At 36.7% G+C, this 21,330-nt stretch overlaps 1 protein-coding gene and 1 pseudogene across 3 annotated transcripts in view; one reads left to right on the forward strand and one right to left on the reverse strand.

The window, feature by feature from the left end:
• Window positions 1-19,938, forward strand: part of LOC137239729 (transcriptional regulator ATRX-like) — a 108,933-nt gene extending 88,995 nt beyond the window's left edge. For all 3 annotated transcript variants that reach the window (XM_067765344.1, XM_067765345.1, XM_067765346.1), the window contains one exon: window positions 19,373-19,938. In XM_067765344.1, the coding sequence (XP_067621445.1) occupies window positions 19,373-19,478 (106 nt within the window). In that variant the 3' untranslated portion in view covers window positions 19,479-19,938. The remainder of the gene's footprint in view (window positions 1-19,372) is intronic.
• Window positions 9,358-10,687, reverse strand: LOC137239063 (jerky protein homolog-like; annotated as a pseudogene).
• Window positions 19,939-21,330: the final 1,392 nt, after the last annotated feature.

A 21,330-nucleotide genomic window follows, 5' to 3' on the forward strand; every position in this document is an offset into this window, starting at 1 on the left:
TCTAAGAGGGGTCGCTCCTCGGCAGTGTTTGGCAAGCACTCCAGGTGTATATCTGCCATGAAAAGCTCTCAGTGAAAACTCATCTGCTTTGCAGATGCCGTTCGGAGTCGGCATTAAACAAGTAGGTCCCATCCCGCCAATTTGTAGGAAAAAAATAAGAGCATGCCGCAAATTGGAAGAGAAGCTCGGCCTTAGATCTCTTCGGAGGTTATCGCGCCTTGCATTTATTTATTTTATATCTGAATTTCATCCACAAGAATTGCTGAATAAAATATTCTAATAGAATTTAAATTATAATGTAACGAATTTTGGGAAATTCCTGATAATTATACACCTTTTGCTAACGTGTTCGAATCGCTGAACTGTCGAATAAATAACTGCAATATTTAGTATTGCAAAATGGTCTTTACAACGATCAACGGGTTTGACTCTGAAATTAGTTTTGATATCACTCCGAAAAGTGTAATACTGTACAATTGCATACAATTTTTTCACATTGCTTTATTTTGTCGGGTTAAACGGTAACGCAGAAGAGCCGTTCCAGTATTTACTAGGCAATACAAGGTCCATATTATTATTGTAATGCAAGTGGGTAAACAATATTTTTGGTTTTTTCATTCGGTGCAAAGATAAACAGATTTTTTGGTGTTCCAACTCTAGAGCAAGCAACATATAGCTGGCCATGGGAAAAGCATGGACTCTCTAAATTTAATCCTGCAACATTAAGCGATTGTCCTTGTGCTTTGTTGTTTGTAATTGCATTTTTTTAATACTGTAGCCATACCTGATCTCTTTCCAATGTTACATGTTGGTTTGTCGATATGATTGATGTTCAAAGGAAGTTTCAAAGCTGAATGTGCTGTTCGTCTACCGTCGAGTAATGTCGCTGCAATTCCTGATGATACAACTGCAAGTGCAATTTGATTTTGTTTCCGAATTTTTGCAAGTATCAGATTGAGAATAAACGTTTTCCCAGTTCCTCCTGATGCATCAAGGAAAATAACGCCACTGTCTTCATTTTGAACATACTGCATCACTGTATTATATGCGATTCTTTGGTCATCTGTTAATAGTGCTGTTTGAGGTTCGACGTAAGCTCGTAAGTGATCAACATCGTATTGTCTTTCACGTAGTACGTCTCTATCTTGCACATCTATTATATCACGTATTGGTGAAGGTAACCCAAACTGACAAAGTACCTTGTTGTTGATAGATATGCACTTATCCTCAAGCAAAATGAGTGCTTGATTGAAAATGTTTTCTGAAAATTGTACATCCATGTCAGGATTGGTTACACGCGTTTGTCGGAGTATATCTTCGCGGAGACTTCCTTTGTGTTTTTCCCTTAGATTTTTTGGGTCGGAGGGTGCGCATGTTGTGAGAATAATTGCAAACAAATTTCGTAATTGCGGTGGAAAACATGTGAGAGCTGCTTCTGTTAGCGTTGTGTCCCAGTGTTGGTCATTTTCAAGTAGGCCAAGTTTGAAACATGCTTCTCTATATGTCTCACAAAATACACCATTAACGGTTCTGATTGAATGAAACGATATTGGTCCTCTGACTTCATGAAGCAACATTCTTAAATAATAACATTCTACGTTGTTGGCATGAATTGTATACACTCGTCCCAATGCATCAGAAGTGCGAATACCAGGATGCCCAGGTTCGATCGGACCTTGTTTCCTTCGCTGAAACTGATGTTTCGATGCATTCCACACATAATATTTCGGTACTTCATTGTAAAGCAATGTTTTGGCGAATTGATCAGGTTGACATAAGTGGAAAAATGCCGTCAGTGTTGTTTTTGGTGGATTTGCAGCCCTTTGTGCTGCATTTTCATCTGTGAAGTATACTCGTTGACCATTCTCTAAATGAACGCTAAGATGTACAACTGTTGGATGACGATCGTGTATATGAAAACTTAGAATCTGCCAGACTGCTTCATTACTGCTAATGTATCGACCCATTTGCAACTGTGTGATTTCATCGACGGGTGTGTTTTGATTTGAAACTCCAAATACAGCCATATCACTGCCTTTATTCACATATTTGCATATGTACTTGATCGATTTCACAGAATTGCATGACTCAACATTGATATGAGCTTTGTATATCTTTGATAACAATGGAACTACCCACTTCAACATCAGCATTATTAATTTTGACAATTGCTATATGTCCACCATCTTCTGACTTTCGTCGTCTGTATAGTGGATAGCCATCACCTTTCACGTGGATATTTTTTTGTACATTTGCCATCCTGCATGCAAGGTGAATTTCGATTTAATGAGCCGAATGGTCCATAGATCATATTTTTGCTAACAACTTCGAACAGAATTGGATCTTGTGTTCGATCTGGTATTTCAGCAGATATAATTGCGTCGATTTGGTTTGGATTAGTTCTTTCTTTCAACCAAATCAATATGTGCGCATGTGGAAGACCTCTTTTTTGCCATTCGATGGAATACATCCAGCAGCGCGTTTCACCATAGATGTGATTTTTGATGATGAGATCCATCAAAGTAATCAATTTTTGTTTAAATACTCTTGCTGTGAGATCATGACGGTTGGTTGATGTTTGACCAGTGAGGAGTAAGTCAGTTATTTCACTCCATGTTGGATTGCAGGTAAATGTTATGAACAAATCAAGACGCCGATATTTGCGAACATATGCCATTGCATCTTGGGAATATTCGTGCATATGTCTTGGGCTTCCAGTGTATTTGGCTGGAAGTATAACCATTTGTCCAACATTTGCTGCATTTCCATCATTCGCAATTGCATCACGTAAATGAATATATTCTTCTGCTCGAAGTTTCTTTTGATTTAGACGGATGAAAAGTCGTCTTTCACTTTCGATTTTTGCATAAATGTCAACGATGAATTGATGGAAGAGATCACGACATTGGAGAATGTGATTTGTTTGTTCCCCTCTGACCATGATACGGTGAGCATAAAAATCCATGCAAGATACCTGAAAAATGCTTTTATGCATTATTGTTGTAATTTCCTCATCAGAAGTATTTCACAGAAAACTCTTGCATAAATTAATTGCTTACTTTTTTTGTTGTCGCTTCGCCTGTGACAGGATTAGTTTGCATTATGTTAAAATGGTAGCCGTCCTGTCCTTGCCAAAATATAATCGGATATTGAAGAGCGTCATAAGATCGGTGCGTTTCACTAACGCGTTGCATAGTTGCATTTCGTCTACTTATCACAATATCACGATTATTGAACTCTGTTCCGACCATAACAATCGCAACTTCATTGATGGTTGGAGCATTAAAACGTCTTTCGTGTTCCCCCGTTGGTATTTTATCTGCTCTGATGATGACTTGATAATCATCCGCTGGCATTCTTTCTAATGCTGTCTGTAATAATCGAACCAATTGGTTGCGTTCATGAAATAGTGTTTGTAGTTCTGCAATAATTTCTCGTTTCGATGCTTGATAAATTGCATCCATCACCCAATAAGTATATTTGCAAAAACTTTGAATCATCATCAGGAAGTGGAAGAAGTGAGCCGATTGATGGTACACTTGTCCTTGCACTTTAAATGTTGGCATGAAATCACTTTGAACAACATTTGTCGCCCCAAATGATGTCATTTGGAAACAGCAATTGTATTTGCGAATGCTATTCAAAAAATGTTTTGACAATGTGTTCGTTCCAGAAAGGTAAGCTCGAAGTGGTTCTGGTGGCTCTACAAGTGGTTGTAAATTCACTTTTCCATTTGAACAACACATGCCAGGCGCTTCTTTCTGAAACTTCAACACACGACAATACACGCAAATTTTATCCATTGGGCCAATCATAACATTTCGATGAGTACTATAGTCACAGTCTTTATTGTAATTGAACGCTTCCAATTTTAAATATGAACGTAATATTGCTTGAGCATGTTGTAGGCGATCATTCTGAAGACGTATTTCAGTTACTCATTTGTTTCATTTGCTGTGGCAGTTGAAGTTCTGATTTGGTTTGTTTCATTTCGAATAGACCGCTGTTGTGGCGTCTCTGATGCTCTGGCAGTTAAAGTTGCGATTCTGTTAGTTTCATTTCAAATAGAGCATTGTTGTGGCGTCTCTGATGCTCTGGCAGTTAAAGTTGCGATTCGGTTAGTTTCATTTCGATCACAACGTTGTTGCGGTTTTTCTGTTGCCGTGCGACTTGAGCTGCTCTTCTTGTCGATCTTCCAAGAGATGATTTTTTGGTGGCATTTTGTTCGAGGTTGGTGCCTGGAAACTGTTTCACAAATAAAACACTTTATTTTACACTTTATTTATTAGGCACTTATTCACTTTTATAATTCTAGTCGATGTTCTACGAAAGCTACCTCGCTTAAGTACTTTTTTAGCGACGAACTGTTCAAGTTTGTTGAGCAAACGATTTTGCTTCGGTTATCCCGAAGCGTCGGCGGAAAGAAGGAGTATTTAAGCAAAGTGTTTAGTCAGCCACAGCAGCTTTGTACTATCATAATAATACTATTATGATTGAATTTTTCAGGCGGTCACCTACCACTGTACCTGCTGTTATGTATGTTTGTATGCCAATGCAATTGAATGCCGGCGTACAGCCACTGCAGTATGAACATATATGCATGTATGTTTGCATTCCATTGAAATGCATGAGATGCCTTCAAATGAAATTAAAATGCAGGCATACGTATTGCTGTGTTAACTTGCATACTGTTTTCTGAATTGAGAGTGCTTTTATTCATGTCGAACTAATTGCAAATTTATTGAATGGTGTGACATAAATAAAAGTCAAATAAGAATTATTTGAAAAACAATCTACACATTTATAGCAGATTCTTATTTTTATTGAGAAAAAAAGTCAAACATGACAAAATCTTGTTAGTGTAACGTCATCTGTTGGAAACAGAACGCAATTTTCTACATATGGGCAAATCCCAAAAACTTTTACTTTTTTGGATACTCGGGTTTTACACACGGGCAAAAAACTTAAGGCCAGAAAAAAGTACAAGGGCATTAAGTTTGACCTTTTGGCTATCCGATCTGATGATTTTAAAAACCAAGAAAGTTGATAGCAATTTTTGGAAAACTTCGAATCGTAAAAAATGTTGATTTTTACACTTTTTCAAGCGATAACTTTGATTTTTTTTTAATTTTTTCCATATAATTTTGAGGCATAGCTGAAACGCTATGGAACTCAAACTGAATGTTGTTTTTGAGACGGAGATTCTAAAAGTGTGAGCAAAATTAATGTGCCCCTCCAATACTCAAAACTATCATCAATCAAAGTAGCAATACTTTTTTTTTAATTAACAAACGGATATGATATATTTGACGGGTACCCGGTTTCATATTTTTGCCGATATCTCTAAAACCAGTGCAAGAGAATGCTCGCTCGCCTGTTGCTGTTGATGCTGCTGCTTGTGCCATTACAATCACGTCGCCTAGTGTTGTGACGTCAGTGCATGCGGATACATTAAATAATAATGTTGTGACGTCAGTGCCAGTGAATGCCCAACCATCCGTACTATCGGCAAGTGCTGCTGCTTGCACTACTAAAACTTCAACGCCTAGTGTTGTGACGTCAGTGCCTATGAATCCTCAATCATCTGTAGTATCGATTAGTGCTATCTCAAATATTAGTACTGCAGCTGCTTGCACTACTAATACAACGGTGTCCAATGCTGTGACGTCGACGCCTCAGAGTGTTATTTCAACCTCAAATAATTCTCGCAATACGTATGCATCCATTATTACGGCTGTGCCAACGACGGGTATTTCGGCTTCTTCTTCATCCACTCATGCGTCTATTAAGGATGATGGACAGGGGGCAAATGTGTCTAAAACTCGAACTAAAATGAAAAATACTAATTCTCGAATTCTTATTAGAGGATCTAACGCATCGAGCGATCTGGTGGTTGCTGATCGTTACAAATGGCTACATATATCGTCTTTTTCGCCATCTGTAACTGAAGATAATATAATTGAATATGTGGCTATGCAAGCTAATTTAAATAAAACCGCATTAAGTTGTACGAAGCTAGTAAAAAAAGATGTTGCGTTGGCAAATCTGAATAGAGTTAGCTTCAAGTTGGGAGTTCCTGAGTCATCATTTGACAAATTGCTCAGCTCCGAAATTTGGCCGACTAATGTTACGGTGAAGCCTTTTCAGTTTTTTCGGAAGGCTCACAAAAAGCCTCCTCGCACACAGTAGGGATAAATCGTCCCGCTAATAAAAGCAGTAACGACTTAAGGATATATTTTCACAATGTATCTGGCATGAGAACCAAGTCTGATCTTGTGTATAATTTTAGTGCGCAAATGGATTATGATATCTTTGTCTTCATCGAGACATGGCTCAATGAAAAATTTTTTGATAGTGAGTTCTTTGACCCAAATCTTTTCAATGTCTATCGCAAGGATCGGGATGCTGGGAAAACTGGTTGCATTCGCGGTGGTGGTGTTTTAATTGCTGTCAAGCGCCAGCTGCGTTCATTTTTATTTCCGCTCAACAATGACGACTCGCTACTTGACCAAATATGCGTGTGTATAAATGGTTCTGGTTCTGGTGCGCATGGCTCCCTATATCTGCTTGCCTCGTATGTTCCACCAGGCAGCACATTTGATGTATACAAAGCACATGCTGATAACATAATCTCTCTTGTTTTACGAAACCTTAATGATAACCACCTCTGCGTGCTTGGAGACTTCAACCTTTGTAATATTCACTGGTCAACAAATAATTCTAGTTATGGTCTCACACCTAATAATCTTTCTTTGAATCACGAACTGTATTTCATTGATAATTTATTGAGTCTCAATTTAAAGCAAATTAGTAAAAGTGTTAATGCCCTAAATAGATTATTGGATCTAGTATTTATAAGTGACAACATTAATTGTGAAGTCAGCGAATGCTCTAATGCAGTTATTCCCAAGGATAGGAATCACCTACCCCTGGTCATTACTTGTAGTTTTTATTGTTATGCGTCGGATACTTCAGATAGCAGATTAACATTCAACTTCAATTCGTGCGATTTTCCTAGATTTAACGATTTTTTAATGGAAATAAACTGGGACGAATTACTGGAGGGACTTGATACCTCTAACTGCTTCGCCACGTTCAAATCCACTCTATTTAGTCACTGTTTGGATAAAATTCCGGTAAAGCGAAAGAGGCCGTATAAACTTCCGTGGTATTCGAAAGAATTAAAAAAACTGAAGAACTTAAAAAATAAATATTTGCGTAACTTCAAACGGTCAAAGAATCATATATTCTTTACTAAGTACAAGCACTATTTAAAGATATTTAACCATTTGGATAAGTTTCTGTACAATAACTATATTTATAATATTGAGTCGAATATTAAATCGAATCCTAAAACTTTTTGGAACTATTTTGGGATATATGTCATAAAGTCAAAAAAAGGCGGCTCCATTGTACCCTCTGGAGTTTTCCTTGATGATCAACCTGCGCGATCTCTAAGTGAGGCAGCGAACTTATTTGCTGAGTTTTTTAAGTCAAATTTTTCTCAGGATGATAATAATAAAGCGGTTGATTTTTCATTGGATGCTGTTAGTACCCTAAACTTCGGTACGCTTACTTTCTCCTGTGAGGATGTTAGTAAGGCTATTATTATACTCAAATCCTCATCCCAAACTGACGTTGATGGGTTTTCTTCTGTCTTGTTAAAAAACTGTCCAGCCTTGGTCTATCCGTTGACTCTGATTTTCAATAAATCATTATCATCTGGGACGTTCATCGATGATTGGAAGCTCACCTCGATTACGCCCGTTTTCAAATGTGGAAATAAGAACGATGTGCGTAACTATAGACCAATATCCAAGCTGTCCACAATCTCTAAAATTTTTGAGCATGCTGTGAATGCCAAGTTGAGTTTTGCTGTTAAATCCCTTATATCACCCAACCAGCACGGGTTTGTTGCTGATAGGTCCACGGTTTCAAATCTTGCTGTTTTTAGCGAATACTGTGTAGATTCTTTCTCTGCTGGACTACAGGTTGATTGCATTTACACTGACTTCCAAAGCTTTTGATAGAGTTCCTCACACAGTTCTGATAAAAAAATTAAGCTGTATCGGTTTTCATTCAACGTTTCTTTTGTGGATTCGTTCTTATTTAAGTAATAGACACTGCGTTGTTACCATTGATGGGAAAATGTCTAGTCCGTTCGTTGCGACTTCTGGCGTTCCCCAGGGAAGTATACTAGGCCCACTTTTATTTATATTATTTATTAATGACATCAGCAGTTGTTTTTCGTTTGCAAAGTGTTTACTTTATGCAGATGACTTAAAAATATTCTCAGCTATTAAATCGCAAGATGATGCCATAAAGCTGCAGGATGATATAAATAAGCTTCACCAATGGTGCCTGAACTCCTGTCTCTCTTTAAATACGCAAAAATGCTTCCAAATAGTTTATTCAAAATCAACTAACAATTTCTCTACAAAATACAGTATATCTAACTGTGAACTTCAATGTGTTGACGAGATTAAAGACCTGGGTGTCGTTTTTGACAAAAGGTTTTCCTTCATTAATCACATTAACTACGTAACATCGAAAGCATATTCTATGCTCGGATTTGTACGGCGCAATGCTTCAAAATTCTCAGACCCCTATACCTTTAAGCTGCTCTACACGTCATACGTTAGATCTCACATTGAATATGCTGTCTTCATTTGGAGACCAAGCAACCAAACGGCCATTTGTAGAATTGAGAGAATTCAAAAAATTTTTCTTAAATATGCCCTTCGCCCGTTAAACTTTTCGGAGCCGATTCCTTCCTACTCTGCACGTCTTTTACTTTTAAGCCTCAAGTCTTTGGAAAATCGTAGATCTATACTGTGCTTGTCATTTATGTATAATGTTATTAATGGCTACATTGATTGCCCTTATTTGCTGGAAAGGATTCGATTTAATGTTCCCCAAAGATCTCTCAGAAATTCCTTTCCATTTTATTACGATTATTTCATAACGAATTACGCTGGTAATGCTCCCATTACGCGTGCTATTCGGGAGCTTAACTCAATAAGTAATTCCGTTGCTCTTGATTTTTCTATACAAAGAGCTGAATTTATGAATATTTTGAAGTCTGCTTTCTAAGTAAACCGATTACTTTTAGGCATAAGTATTTTTTAAATTTTCCTTGTATCATAGTCTGTAAGGATTAAAATTCATAGACTTAAACAAATAAATAAAATAAATAAATAAATAAAAAAAACCGGGTTTCGGGTATCAACAAAATTTTACCTAAATATACCCCATATAGGTAAAGTGCACTCGCGATAATATGAACTAATTAAAACCAGGCCTGTTCAGTTTTGCGAGATTGTTCATATTTACCAAAGGCAACTAAATTGAAAAATATTATATTTAATTAGTTTTAAGACATATATTTTTTATTTAAAACCGCAAAAGAAACGTTACTTATTCATTTTTTCACATTACACAAATAAAAAATCAGTTACAGTCAAAAAGTTAGTTATGCATAAATTCATATTCAGTTAAATTTTTGGAAAAATTCATGTCGAAAAAAAATCAGTAATCCTCTTTTGTTGTTTCTTTTTTTCAAGCATCTTATAAACTGCCTTTTCCCTGAGCTTCTTCAACACATTTAAATCCGATTTATCAACCATTTCAATTTCAGCCCATTCCAAAGTTTTATTAAACATGTCAAAAGCTTCCTTTGATGTAATCGTATTTTCTGCCTCCACAGAACAGTCACCATCATCGTCGGAAATTTCCTCTATTTCATTGTCATTACATTCAATAGCATCATCGTTTCATTCTCTAACGTTGAAAGCAGTGAATTCAAACTACAGTGAAATTTAATAAAAATAAAAAAATAAAACTTCTTTGACTAACGGTTCTAAAACACAAACCTCAGGTCTCAAGTATGACAAAAGATTGGCTGCACCTTCCTCCAAATCTCTTACATTCATAATTAAGTTGCTTCGAAGAACACTCAAAGGAATGTCATCTTCAGGATCCTCTTGATTTTCTACCATACTTAAAACATTGCTCCAACATTTGGATAGCAAAACAGCATCTACCTTACTCCATGCAGATTCTAAAGTAACAATCGCGTCCTTAAGTGTAATTTGCTTTAGAGCCTCAAGCAAATTAAACCCCTTTGCAGCAACAGAAGCCAAAAGACTGTTTCGATAGTAAAGTTTCGTAATCCTGATTGCGCTTTGATCCATAGGTTGTATAAGAGGGGTGACATTTGGTGGCATTAACATTGCTAATATGCAGTCGTCTTCACTTTTTAGTTCATCCTCGGGTGGATGCGATGGAGCGTTATCAATTAGAAGGATAGCTTTTACTGGTAATCCCTTTTCCATCAAACACTTTGTAACCTAAACAAATTTTATGAGCTTTAAGCTACTGAGATAGAATTACATATGAAAGCTTACCTCAGGTATGAATGAACGGTGGAACCAATCTTTAAAAATAGCCGCAGTCATCCAAGCGGATTTAGAATGTCGATAACACACTGAGCAGTCGAAACCTTTAAAACAACGAGGGTTTTTAGCCTTTCCGACTACAAGAAGCTTGAGTTGATTAGATCCTGACGCATTTGAACATCACAAGAAAGTTACTCTTTGCTTTTCCATCTTTGCACCTGGAGCAGTTTTTTCTAAGGATGACACATACGTCTTTTGTGGCAAAAGTTTCCAGTATAAACCGGACTCATCGGCGTTGTATAGTTGCTCACGACTTAATCCAAGCTCCTCCATTTTTGCCTTTAACGCTTTTTTGAATAGGTCAACTAACTGTGGCTGTGAAGATAGTTTTTCTCCAGAAACTTGAAGCAAACGAACGCCATATCTCTTTTTAAAATTTTGAAGCCATCCATCACTGGCATTGAATTCAAAGCAATTTTCCTTAATTTTAAAATGAAGATCCTTTGCTTTTTCTTTTAACATAAGCCCGCTAACCGGGAGCTTTTTGTCTCTCATATTCAAAAACCATCGATACAGAGATTTTCCATCTTTGGGTACTCTGAATGACGCAAAGTTTTCCTCTTTCCAGGACCGATAAAGGTATTGTTGACACATTTAGAGATAGCATTTTTATTTTTATTAATTTCGCATATTGTAGACTTTGTCACTCCATATTTACGAGCTAAATTAGTAACACTTTCACCCTTTCGTAAATATTCCAGAATATCTGATTTTTCTCTTAAGGTCAAAAACTTGTACTTTTTTGTGTGCATTTTTTAAACTGATCAATATTAGAATTTTTTGCAAGTACCAATCATGCGCGCATGAAATGACCAACTAACGACTTTGAAAATTTGTACTGACGACTGAACGTTAGAGAAAGCATAGCATGTAAGCATGTGTATACGAGTGAACGAGAGCATTTCTCAGCGACGGTTATGTACATTTTAAATTTAAATAACTAGGGGAGTCCCCAACTTATGAGGCTCTTTAAATTCGATAGAAATTTGCAAATCAATAATGTTCATATTTTAGAGCCTTTGCCAAAATTTTATATTTTAGAGTACTCAATGGAAGTGAAAAAGTGTTCAAATTTGGGGTGTTCATATAATAGGGTGTTAATATTATCGCGAGTGCACTGTATGTACATCCTGATAAAATTTCAACAAAATCGGTTAAGTTTTTAAATAAGTAAAAAAATTTAAGGTTTTCCGGGTATATATTTTTATCAATATCTCCAAAACCGGATCTCGGGTATTAAAACTTTTTTACCTAAACATACTTCGTTCACATATCTATATGTTTTTAAAGTTTCAAAAGAATCGGTAGAAAGGTGTTAAAATAAATGTGTTGCATACTTTGCAGTAAAAAATATTTGGCGGTTATTCGGTTTTATATTTTTACCGATGTCTACAAAACCGGGTCTCGTGTATCAAAAAAATTTTGCATAGCTAATAGTTGCATATATCTCCATATTTTGTTAAAATTTCGATATAATCGGTACAGAAGTATTGAAATAAATGTATATTTAACATTGCGGCCTCATTTTATATATATTTTGCTCGATCTTTTGACTATATCTTTTTGAGGCATTATGTAAGACGAGTAACGGCGATGCACTATAGCTCCAATTTACCTCTCAATATTTCTAACAAAAATATATTTGCGTGATACCATGTTTCAAAAAAAAAATTTTTTCTCCAAAAAAACCAAGTTTGGCGTATTTCCCCTTATATCATAGGGTTTTTCTGTAAAGTGGTATAAATCAGTTCTACTGTAATTTTGAAAAATTTTTTGCAATTTGGCTTGGAAAAGAAGATATTTTCAAAAGTCCGGAGAAAAAAAATCTAAGCTAAAAAAAGACCGGAATTGAAAAAAAAAAATTTTAATTTAAAATTATAAATTCAGAAATATGAAAAACCTTCGTCTTGATCGAAGGAATCTATAGCTAAAACTTGGTGATGATTGAAGTGTGGGAAATACGCTTCCAAAGGAAACACACATACAGAATTTGATTTTTATATATATAGATACATAGATAGACTGAAGTTAACAAAATTTTTTAACGGCGGCAGATTACTAAACGTCCAAAAGGAATAACAGCCAAACTCAACAATGCAGTCAAACTTTAGGTGTTAAAATAACCTAAGTTTGTACAGAAGCCATAGTTCTGAAAAATCCCGTTTGTAGGGAAGGTGCCACGCCCCTTTTATCCCCATTCCACATTTTACTGGAGTTGCTAGGATTTATCGTTATATAGCTCCTTACCAATTTTCATTATCCTACCATTACTACATCCAGAGATATGCAGTATGATACATTCCATTTGTATGGGAGGTGACACGTCCCCTTTTTCCCAATTCCACATTTTCTTGGTGGTGTTAGGGATTGATCTCATATAACTTCTTACTGAATTTCAATGTTCTGGCATGTATACCTTCAGAGTTATGCAGTTCCAACGATTCCATTTGTATGGGAGGTGCCACGCCCCTTTTATATATCGAAATTATTTTTAGCCAACCTTCCTGTTGATCGAAGGAACCTATAGCCAATATTTGGTGATGATTGAAGTGTGGAAAATACGTTTCCATAGCGAATACACACACACACAGAATTTGATTTTTATATATATAGATATTGATAGTCAGGCGGCGATCAAGGCAATATTCTCAAACAGTACTTCATCAAGAAGTGTCCCGGAGTGCACAGAAGCATTACAGAGACTTTGCTCAGGTCGGATCATACATCTTTACTGGGTACCCGGTTATAAAGTGATATAAGGTAATGAATCAGGCTATGAGTTGGCAGAGGAGAGTTCAGCACTCGATGAATCGACGGTAGACGTCCCAATCTGTTCGGGAGAAATAAAAGGAGAGAGGAGTTGCATTAAAATGTTTATATCTATGTTGAAGACATGGATAAAAATCTAATTGAATTGTAAATTTCATACTTACCTGTAAACTGCATACTTATCTCTACCTGAATATCATAATTACCTTAAAATTCATACTTACTATTTTTGGCCAACAACTCCATATAAGACCGACCAGTGTGCAGCAGTCCAACAATGTATGTCTCTGCACATTAGCGGAACTAAATTCCTAATGGAAAGCTCCTCTCCAAAACTCTGTTTACAGAATCTTACGTGGTGAAAACGAAGGCAATGAAACATTATGTGTGCTAGGTTTTCCAACTTGTTTGGGCAGTGTGGACAGAAAAAGTTCTCTATCCTACGCTTATGTACATAATCCTTGAAACCGCCGTGCCTACTTCCACTCGTACCATTATGTTAAAGAACATGATGGCCCAGCGCCCTTTCCTCGATTGTGCGCACCTTTCTTGCCACCTAACTAATGTTCGTGACCTTGCGCTTTTCTTGGCATCTTCAGATGGTTGGCTGACGGCAATGCCATACGGATCGGTCATTTCGCTTCGCTAGATTTAATGGGATTTTTCGAGATACAACCAAGGATCACGTCGTCGGACACCTTTCGCTAAGCACTTGCCATTTTATTTATTTATTTATTTTATTTAAGTAATCAAACACAACAACCATAAGTTTTATTTACAGTGTTTGACAATAGGACTTAAAACAAAGTAAATATACGTAGATACAAAGTGTGTTTAAAAAATTTTAAATAGTTTAAATTTTAATAGTAAGAAGGATTGATGAGGTTGTAAGGGCAATAGGTAGTAGAAAAAGATAAAGAAAAATAGGTGTAGGAAAGTGTGGAAAGTTTATAGAAAGAAAGGGTCACATTTTAAAATATTTAAATTTGTTGAACAAAATAACGCAATAGTTCTCTTTTAAAGGGCAATGTTCCCTTGATACTTCTAATCTCCATCGGTAATGTGTTCCAAAGACGAACCGCAGAAACAAAAAATTTACGCTCAGATGTTCGTAAGCTGAATGCCAAATGCAGTATTTGTGAAGAGCGCACTGATCTTGTGAATTTTAGCCGTTCGCTAAGATTTAAGGGTTCCTTATTTACCAGAATCCTTTGTAGGAGTGCTACGGACCTGCACTTTAGTAGATCATCTAGTGGAACACAACATATTTTCACAGCATATTCGGAAATGTGTTCGTAACGGCTAATGTCGTAGATATAGCGTCCAATATTATTGTCAAAACATTAAGTTTTCTACTACAGACACTGTCACAATTCGCATAAAGTTCGCAACCATAAAGTAACGTTGGAATCAAATATGACTTCGCTAAGAGCAACCTTATTTTAAATGGTGTGAAGTGCTGAGTAGTCCATAGTACTCTTAGCCTTCCATAGACTTTGCCTATTGCTGCAAAAATATGATTGTTCCACGTCAACGTTCTATTGAAAGTAACACCAAGGTTTTTTACGGTGACGGCAAATGGTATCTCAGTGTTGTTAAGCATTACTTTGGGATAGCGGTTAAGGTCAAAGGGTTTCTTATAGATAGCGATGCACTGCGATTTACTGGGGTTTAAGAATAGTCCATTATCACTAGCCCATTCATTTAATAGGCATAGATCGACGTTCAGATTGCGTATGCAAGTTTCAATGGAGGCGAATGGACTACTTAGATATATTTGAACGTCATCTGCATATATGTGACCATTGCTGTGCTTAAGAACATTTGGTAGGTCGTTTATATATAACACGAAAAGTAAAGGCCCAAGTATAGATCCTTGCGGAACACCTTTAGTTACAGGCAATAGGTCAGACATAGAACTACCCACACTTACTGATTGGGATCTCTCATTGAGGTACGACTTGATTAGATCTACAGCTGGGTTAGAAAAGTTAAAAAGGTGCTTAAGCTTAAAACAAAGTAATGTATGATCGACCGAGTCAAATGCCTTCGAGTGATCTAAAAGAGCAAGAAAGGTAACACGATCATGGTCCATATTCTGCCTTATATCATCCGAGACATTTAATATCACAGTGATACAGCTTCTATTTTTCCTGAAACCGGACTGGTATGGACTAATTAGGGAGTTACGAACGAGTTTATCTGCTGATTCACTATACGTTCGAACACTTTTGACAGAAATGGCAAAATAGCGATAGGCCTAAAATCACCATTGGGCTTTGGAATGGAAATAATTTTCGCATCTTTCCAGCATTTTGGAAAGACCGTGGTTAAAACTGTATTGAAAGCATAAGTGAGGTATGGTAGAATTTTTGGCAATAGGCATTTAACAAATTTTGGATGAACGCCTTCAAGGCCGACGGCAAATGATTTTACTGACAGTATAGAATCGACAACGTCGCAGTCATAAACACACTGAAAACCAAAACCGGAAAAAGAAAAATCAGAACTAGCACTATAGCGAGAGTAGTTTGCATTACTCTGATTGCAAAGCAAGCAACCGAACTCTCGGTTCAATTCATTGGCATTTATATTTATATTATCATGTGTGATCGTACTTCTGTTAGTGAGCCAATAGCTGTACTGAATACGTTTTCGTAGTATTTCCGGTTATGATTCTTAATACTTCTAGTAACATCTCTTCTCAAAGTCTTATAGTTAGTGAAGGCACTTTCTGACTTTGTCTTCTTCCAAACCGAGTACGCTCTATTACGTCTTTCAATTAATTTCTGAATATAGGCGTTAAACCACGGGCCTCTTTCAGATTTAGTAGGTTTTGATACAAGAGGGACAAATTGGTCAAAGAGCATACTTATGTTTTTCTGAATGAAGTTGATTTGGTCATTGGCAGACGCCAGTTGATAAATAGACCTCCAGTTAATGTCATTAACGGCTGCATCGAGTTGTTGGTACTGTATGTTATTAAAATCACGATATGAATAAGACGAAATGGCTCTAACAAATTGAAAATCGTACGTTAAGAATATCAGGTCATGTTTGGAGAAATTCGGAACTGAAATCTGATCATACAAAAGCACTTTAGACGCATCGTTTACCAAAAAAATATCCAAAAGAGTACTAGAAGAACAGGTAAAGTGGGTTGGTTCAGTGTTGTTTACAAGAAAAAGGCCCAAATTTTGTATAGTCAGCGGAAATTTTAAATCAGTAAGAATATTACAATTAAAGTCCCCTGTCAAAATGATTTTGCTATAGCCGATCAATACATTCTCTAGAAAATCTACAAATGTAATCAATTTGTTTGTTGGGTCTGTATACACAACCAAAGAGCAGTTTCTCAGATTTTGAAAAAATTTCCAAAAAAATATACTCAATCGGGCTTAGAGCCGGAGACGCATTGACAAGTTTGCATGAAATACCACTCTTGACATAAATAGCCACTCCCCCACCATGCCCGATTCTATCCACACGATATAGATTATACCCATTTACAGCAAATAATTGATCACTGCAACCAGCAGAAAACCATGTCTCCGAAACACAGACTACATCTACATCAGAACCCTCGAACATAAACCTGAATTCATCAATTTTTTTTGATAAGCTTTGCGCATTAATGTGGCAGATTTTTAAATCTTGCTTTTGCCTACTTAAAACGCGAACCATACTGCGGGAACTGTCTTTAGAACAAACATAAATATTACAATGCATCAAAAACAATCAAACGAAATAATCTGGCATTGAGAGTACACATTGCAGTACACATACATACATACGTAAGTTTATAAAGAGATAATAACAATTTAGGTACAATCTAATCTCACTCTTCTTTTCACGCGTTCACTACTTTCTGCACATCGCTTATGCTGGATACTTTTAGTGCTTTGCATTTGGGGTTCACCCGTACGTATATTTGGATTCGCATTGAAAATGCAGAAGATATTTTATTTTGCCTCTTAAGCTGCATCGCGAATTGCAAAACATCTCTTCTCTGTTTTGTGAGGCTCTCATAAATACCCACTCGCCCGTCTTTGTTGTGACCAATGTCTCTTAGAGAAACTGAATTATTAGCTGACTAACGATAACGAGCAGCCGCTGCAAGAAATAATGAGCGGTCATTTGTAGACATCATTTTAATTATGATCGCTGTTGGTTTGTTTGTGTCTTTGCTCGGTATGCGAAAAGCAGCACGTACTGGTGGGGGATTTATGTTTACTACACGGCACAGTTGAAAGAATGTCTCGTTCAAGTTCTCTTCACTCGTTTGCGGGATACCTCTTATAATAACATCAGCTGAAATAAGGGATTTTTGGCAGTCATCCAAATGCGAACGTAGTGTTTGCACCTCAGAATTCATCTGGTGTATTGCATTCTCGGATTGGTCATGCAGCTGCGCTTTAATTGTGTTCAGGTCAGAGCGCAGTTGTTGTACTTGTGCACACTCAATCTCAACTTTCGCCACTCGTTCTTCGATGTTTCCCACAAACAGTTGTAGACTGGTGAAGTCAGCCGTCAACTCCCCGAGTCTCTGCATGACGCGCTCATCTGACTCTTTCATGCGTGCAGACAGCTTTTTAACGATGCTCTCAAATAGCTCTTTAATGATGCTCTCCTTTTGCATATTCAATTTCGCATCAATTTGTGAAATCCAGCTATTTGAAGAGCTGACGCTTTTTTTGTTGTACAGCCAGCGGAGACGTTGATTGATTCGGAGAGACGACAATTTGGCGCGCTGCTTGATTTCTTGTTGTTACACTTGATGCATACATTTCGCGAAATTAGAAAATTTATTTATTTGTTTATTTATTTACCGAAACTAAAATTTGGATAAATCAATGTAAAAACAAAAACCCGCAGTTATAGTTTTTCGGATTGCAACTTGTTTGGCGCTTTTAACTAATGGCAAACGCAAATAAATGTATAATAAAGCGGCAGCGATTTTAACACGTCTACTCTGAATGCATTCTCTTTACTATAGTATAGTACGGCAGGCTGCTGCTAGTATACCTTTTTGGTAGTTCATTTTAGATCCTTGCCATACTGGTGTTGCATATAATATTGTAACGAATTTTGGGAAATTCCGCTTATTCCAAACCTTCTGCTAACGTTCGAATCGCTGAACTGTTGAATAAATCACTCCAATATTCAGTATTTCAATATCGTCTTTATTTAGTCTACTTGGGAGTAGTACAATTATGCATTAATATCACGTACTTCACAACAGCGTGTTTAAAGCAAACTGATTACTGAATACGCAGCTTGCGCTGCTTTTATACTCTCTGTTGCTTCGTCCGCATATTTCTCCAAAAGTTTAGACGTTTCACCTTCTAGAATCTTCTGCTTGGTGACCAGTTATAAACGTGTATATTTGTAGTTTATAGCCATATGCGTGTGTATGTGTGAGTAACTACTTCGGCTGATGACTACATGTGTGTGTGTGTGTGAGATACCTCTTCGTCGCCTTCTACATAAGTGTTACTAACTTTAACGTGGCCATGTATATAAGAGTGGCTACTTTATTTTTTTGTTGTTGCGTGATTATTTACTAACAGCCTAGTGATGCCAACATTCGCCACAATATTATCGAGTTAGTTACGTTGGATAAAAGCTGACGGGTAGCTTCGCCTGGAGCGCCGATGTTGGGCATTATGCGCGTTAGGGCTCCACTAACTCTAGAATCTTTCTCTCCCACCACCTTGAAGTGCTCCCTAAAAGTTAGTTTTGAGTAAATGTTTACACCTAATATTTCACGAAAGGCTTTGAGCTTATTTGATAATCTCTTATGGTTAGGACTAACTCATCCACAGTCCGTTTTGAGGTCACCACCATGTTCGTCAACCATTCCTTTGTTCTTCCGACGGCGTCATTACATAACGCTTGCAGCAGTTGTTTCTTGGTCACTGCAACTACGACAATATCATCTGCATAACCGAAAATTTGCGTGCCTCCGGGAACGTTGATTTGTAGCACACCGTCATACGTCGCATTCCATAGCGTTGACCCTATAACAGATCCCTTAGGGGTAAGAGCTTTCCTTTCACAAATTTAAGAAGGAATGCTCAAACAGAAATGCAAAAATTAACAGGAATGACAAAATTAACGATTACCTTCTCTTCATTTTATTTTAGTGGCGGAGGAACAACTGTGACCAGGGTGCAAGGCCAAGGAAAAAGAAAAAACACCGAAAGTATACCCAAAGATGCCGGATCAAATGAAACAAAACGGTCAAAATAAAGATGTCTGTGAATGTGAGATACATTTTTAAATGCATAGATACATACATACATACATTGGTATATAAGCTTAGATAATAATTATCAGCATAAGTTATTTATTTAATTAGTTAATAAATTAAATTGATGGTATGAATTTAATGAAATTTTATTACTTATATAACATAAATTAAATACATATTGACTAAGTTATGTATAATAAATTATTAAGTAATCAATTACACTTTATTGATTTTTTATCAGATGCATATAATTTTTTAAGTTTTAAACTTTTGTATTATTATAAACATATATATCCACATACTTAACAATGTGTATGCATAATTACTAAAGAATACTCTCAGTCTATAATATATATTCTGTAAGCTTCTATATGTATAAATACATACATACTAAATATTATAATAGTCAATTAAAAATGAATTGAAAATACACATGTACATATAGTTTATCCTCAAAAATTGTGATGTTCATAATTTTGTACGCTTATGTTGTTCGGACATGTGTAATTAAAGACTCCCGCTCCGATGCCTCCACGAAAGAGGGTTTACAAAACAACATCTCTGCAACGTACTGCTGCTCCTGCACATTGGGATTAAGAGTTCCACCACCTAGATGGGATAGTCTCTGCCTAGCCAGAGCGACGCATTCGCAGAGAATGTGAACCGGCGCTTCATCATCCAGCTCACAGAAACGACAAATTTGGGTATCAGATAGATTTAATTTTCTTAGGCGATATCGTAGACCGCAGTGTCCCGTATACTACCCAGTAAGAGTTCTTAGGTCCTCCCTGCGTACCGTTTACAACTCAACTCTGTTTCAGTCGAAATTTTGCAATTTGGTATTACAGATTACAGCTCAACTTGTCAAAAACAGTGTCGGTTGAAGTTGTCTGGTCTAACAACTTTTTGTGGCATTACCGTTTAGTTGTCAAAGACATCAAAATCTGACAACTGATTACTATCAGTTGTCTCATACAATTTTGCAGTTTTTTTGAAAAAAATATAACGTTTTACAAGACGGTTCACCACCTAATTTTTTATAAAAATTGTCAAAGTTGGTATCAAAAGACACGTTTCGACATCGGTTTTAAGAATCCGAAAGCAAAAATTAAAAATTTAATTTCTGTCATATCGTTTCGGTCCAAATTGTTGTATTTTGCCAAATTTGTGTACACTTTAATGCAGAAAGGTGTTGGACCCACCCAGGGTTATTTTCAAAAATCGCGGCCGAAGACCGCCAAAGCAGAAAGGTGTTCTGTGGAAAAAAACTATGGATCGGGCCTCATATTTCGAATCCTTTCGGGGCCATTTTATGGGTTTTTGTAAATATCTTTCTATATAAATAAAATTTTTAGTTTCTGCTTTCGGATTCTTAAAACCGATATCGAAACGTGTCTTTTGGTACCACCTTTGAGAATTTTTGGAAAAACTTACTTAATTAATTTAACCAAACTTTATAATCAGCTATTTTGTACACAGAAAAAAACTAGTTTATATTGAACAACTTTTTGACCTTCGGGAGCGACATCCCCAAGTTGGACGAGGCAAGGCGCAGTTCGGATGCAGCCAACATAGGTGAAACTATGCGAACGTGAGTCCCATCGATACTACCCACTACTCCTGGGAATCCTGTTTTAGAGTAAAATGCGGTTTTTGTAGCGCTTTGCTCTAGAGTTATTTGGGTTTTAATCCACTTCGCACATATATGCTCATCAATATCTCTTAATACCTCTTTATTAACTGTAGATGTCCGGTCCAACACTAAAATCATTTCCACAGCATTTTTGATAGCTGCCGGCAGCAAGGAGTGTAGTTTTAAAATAGGGTTACAGCCCCCTCGAGTAATATTCT

This window comes from Eurosta solidaginis, chromosome 2, assembly GCF_040869045.1.
Source record: "Eurosta solidaginis isolate ZX-2024a chromosome 2, ASM4086904v1, whole genome shotgun sequence".
In the NCBI taxonomy this organism is placed as follows: domain Eukaryota; kingdom Metazoa; phylum Arthropoda; class Insecta; order Diptera; family Tephritidae; genus Eurosta; species Eurosta solidaginis.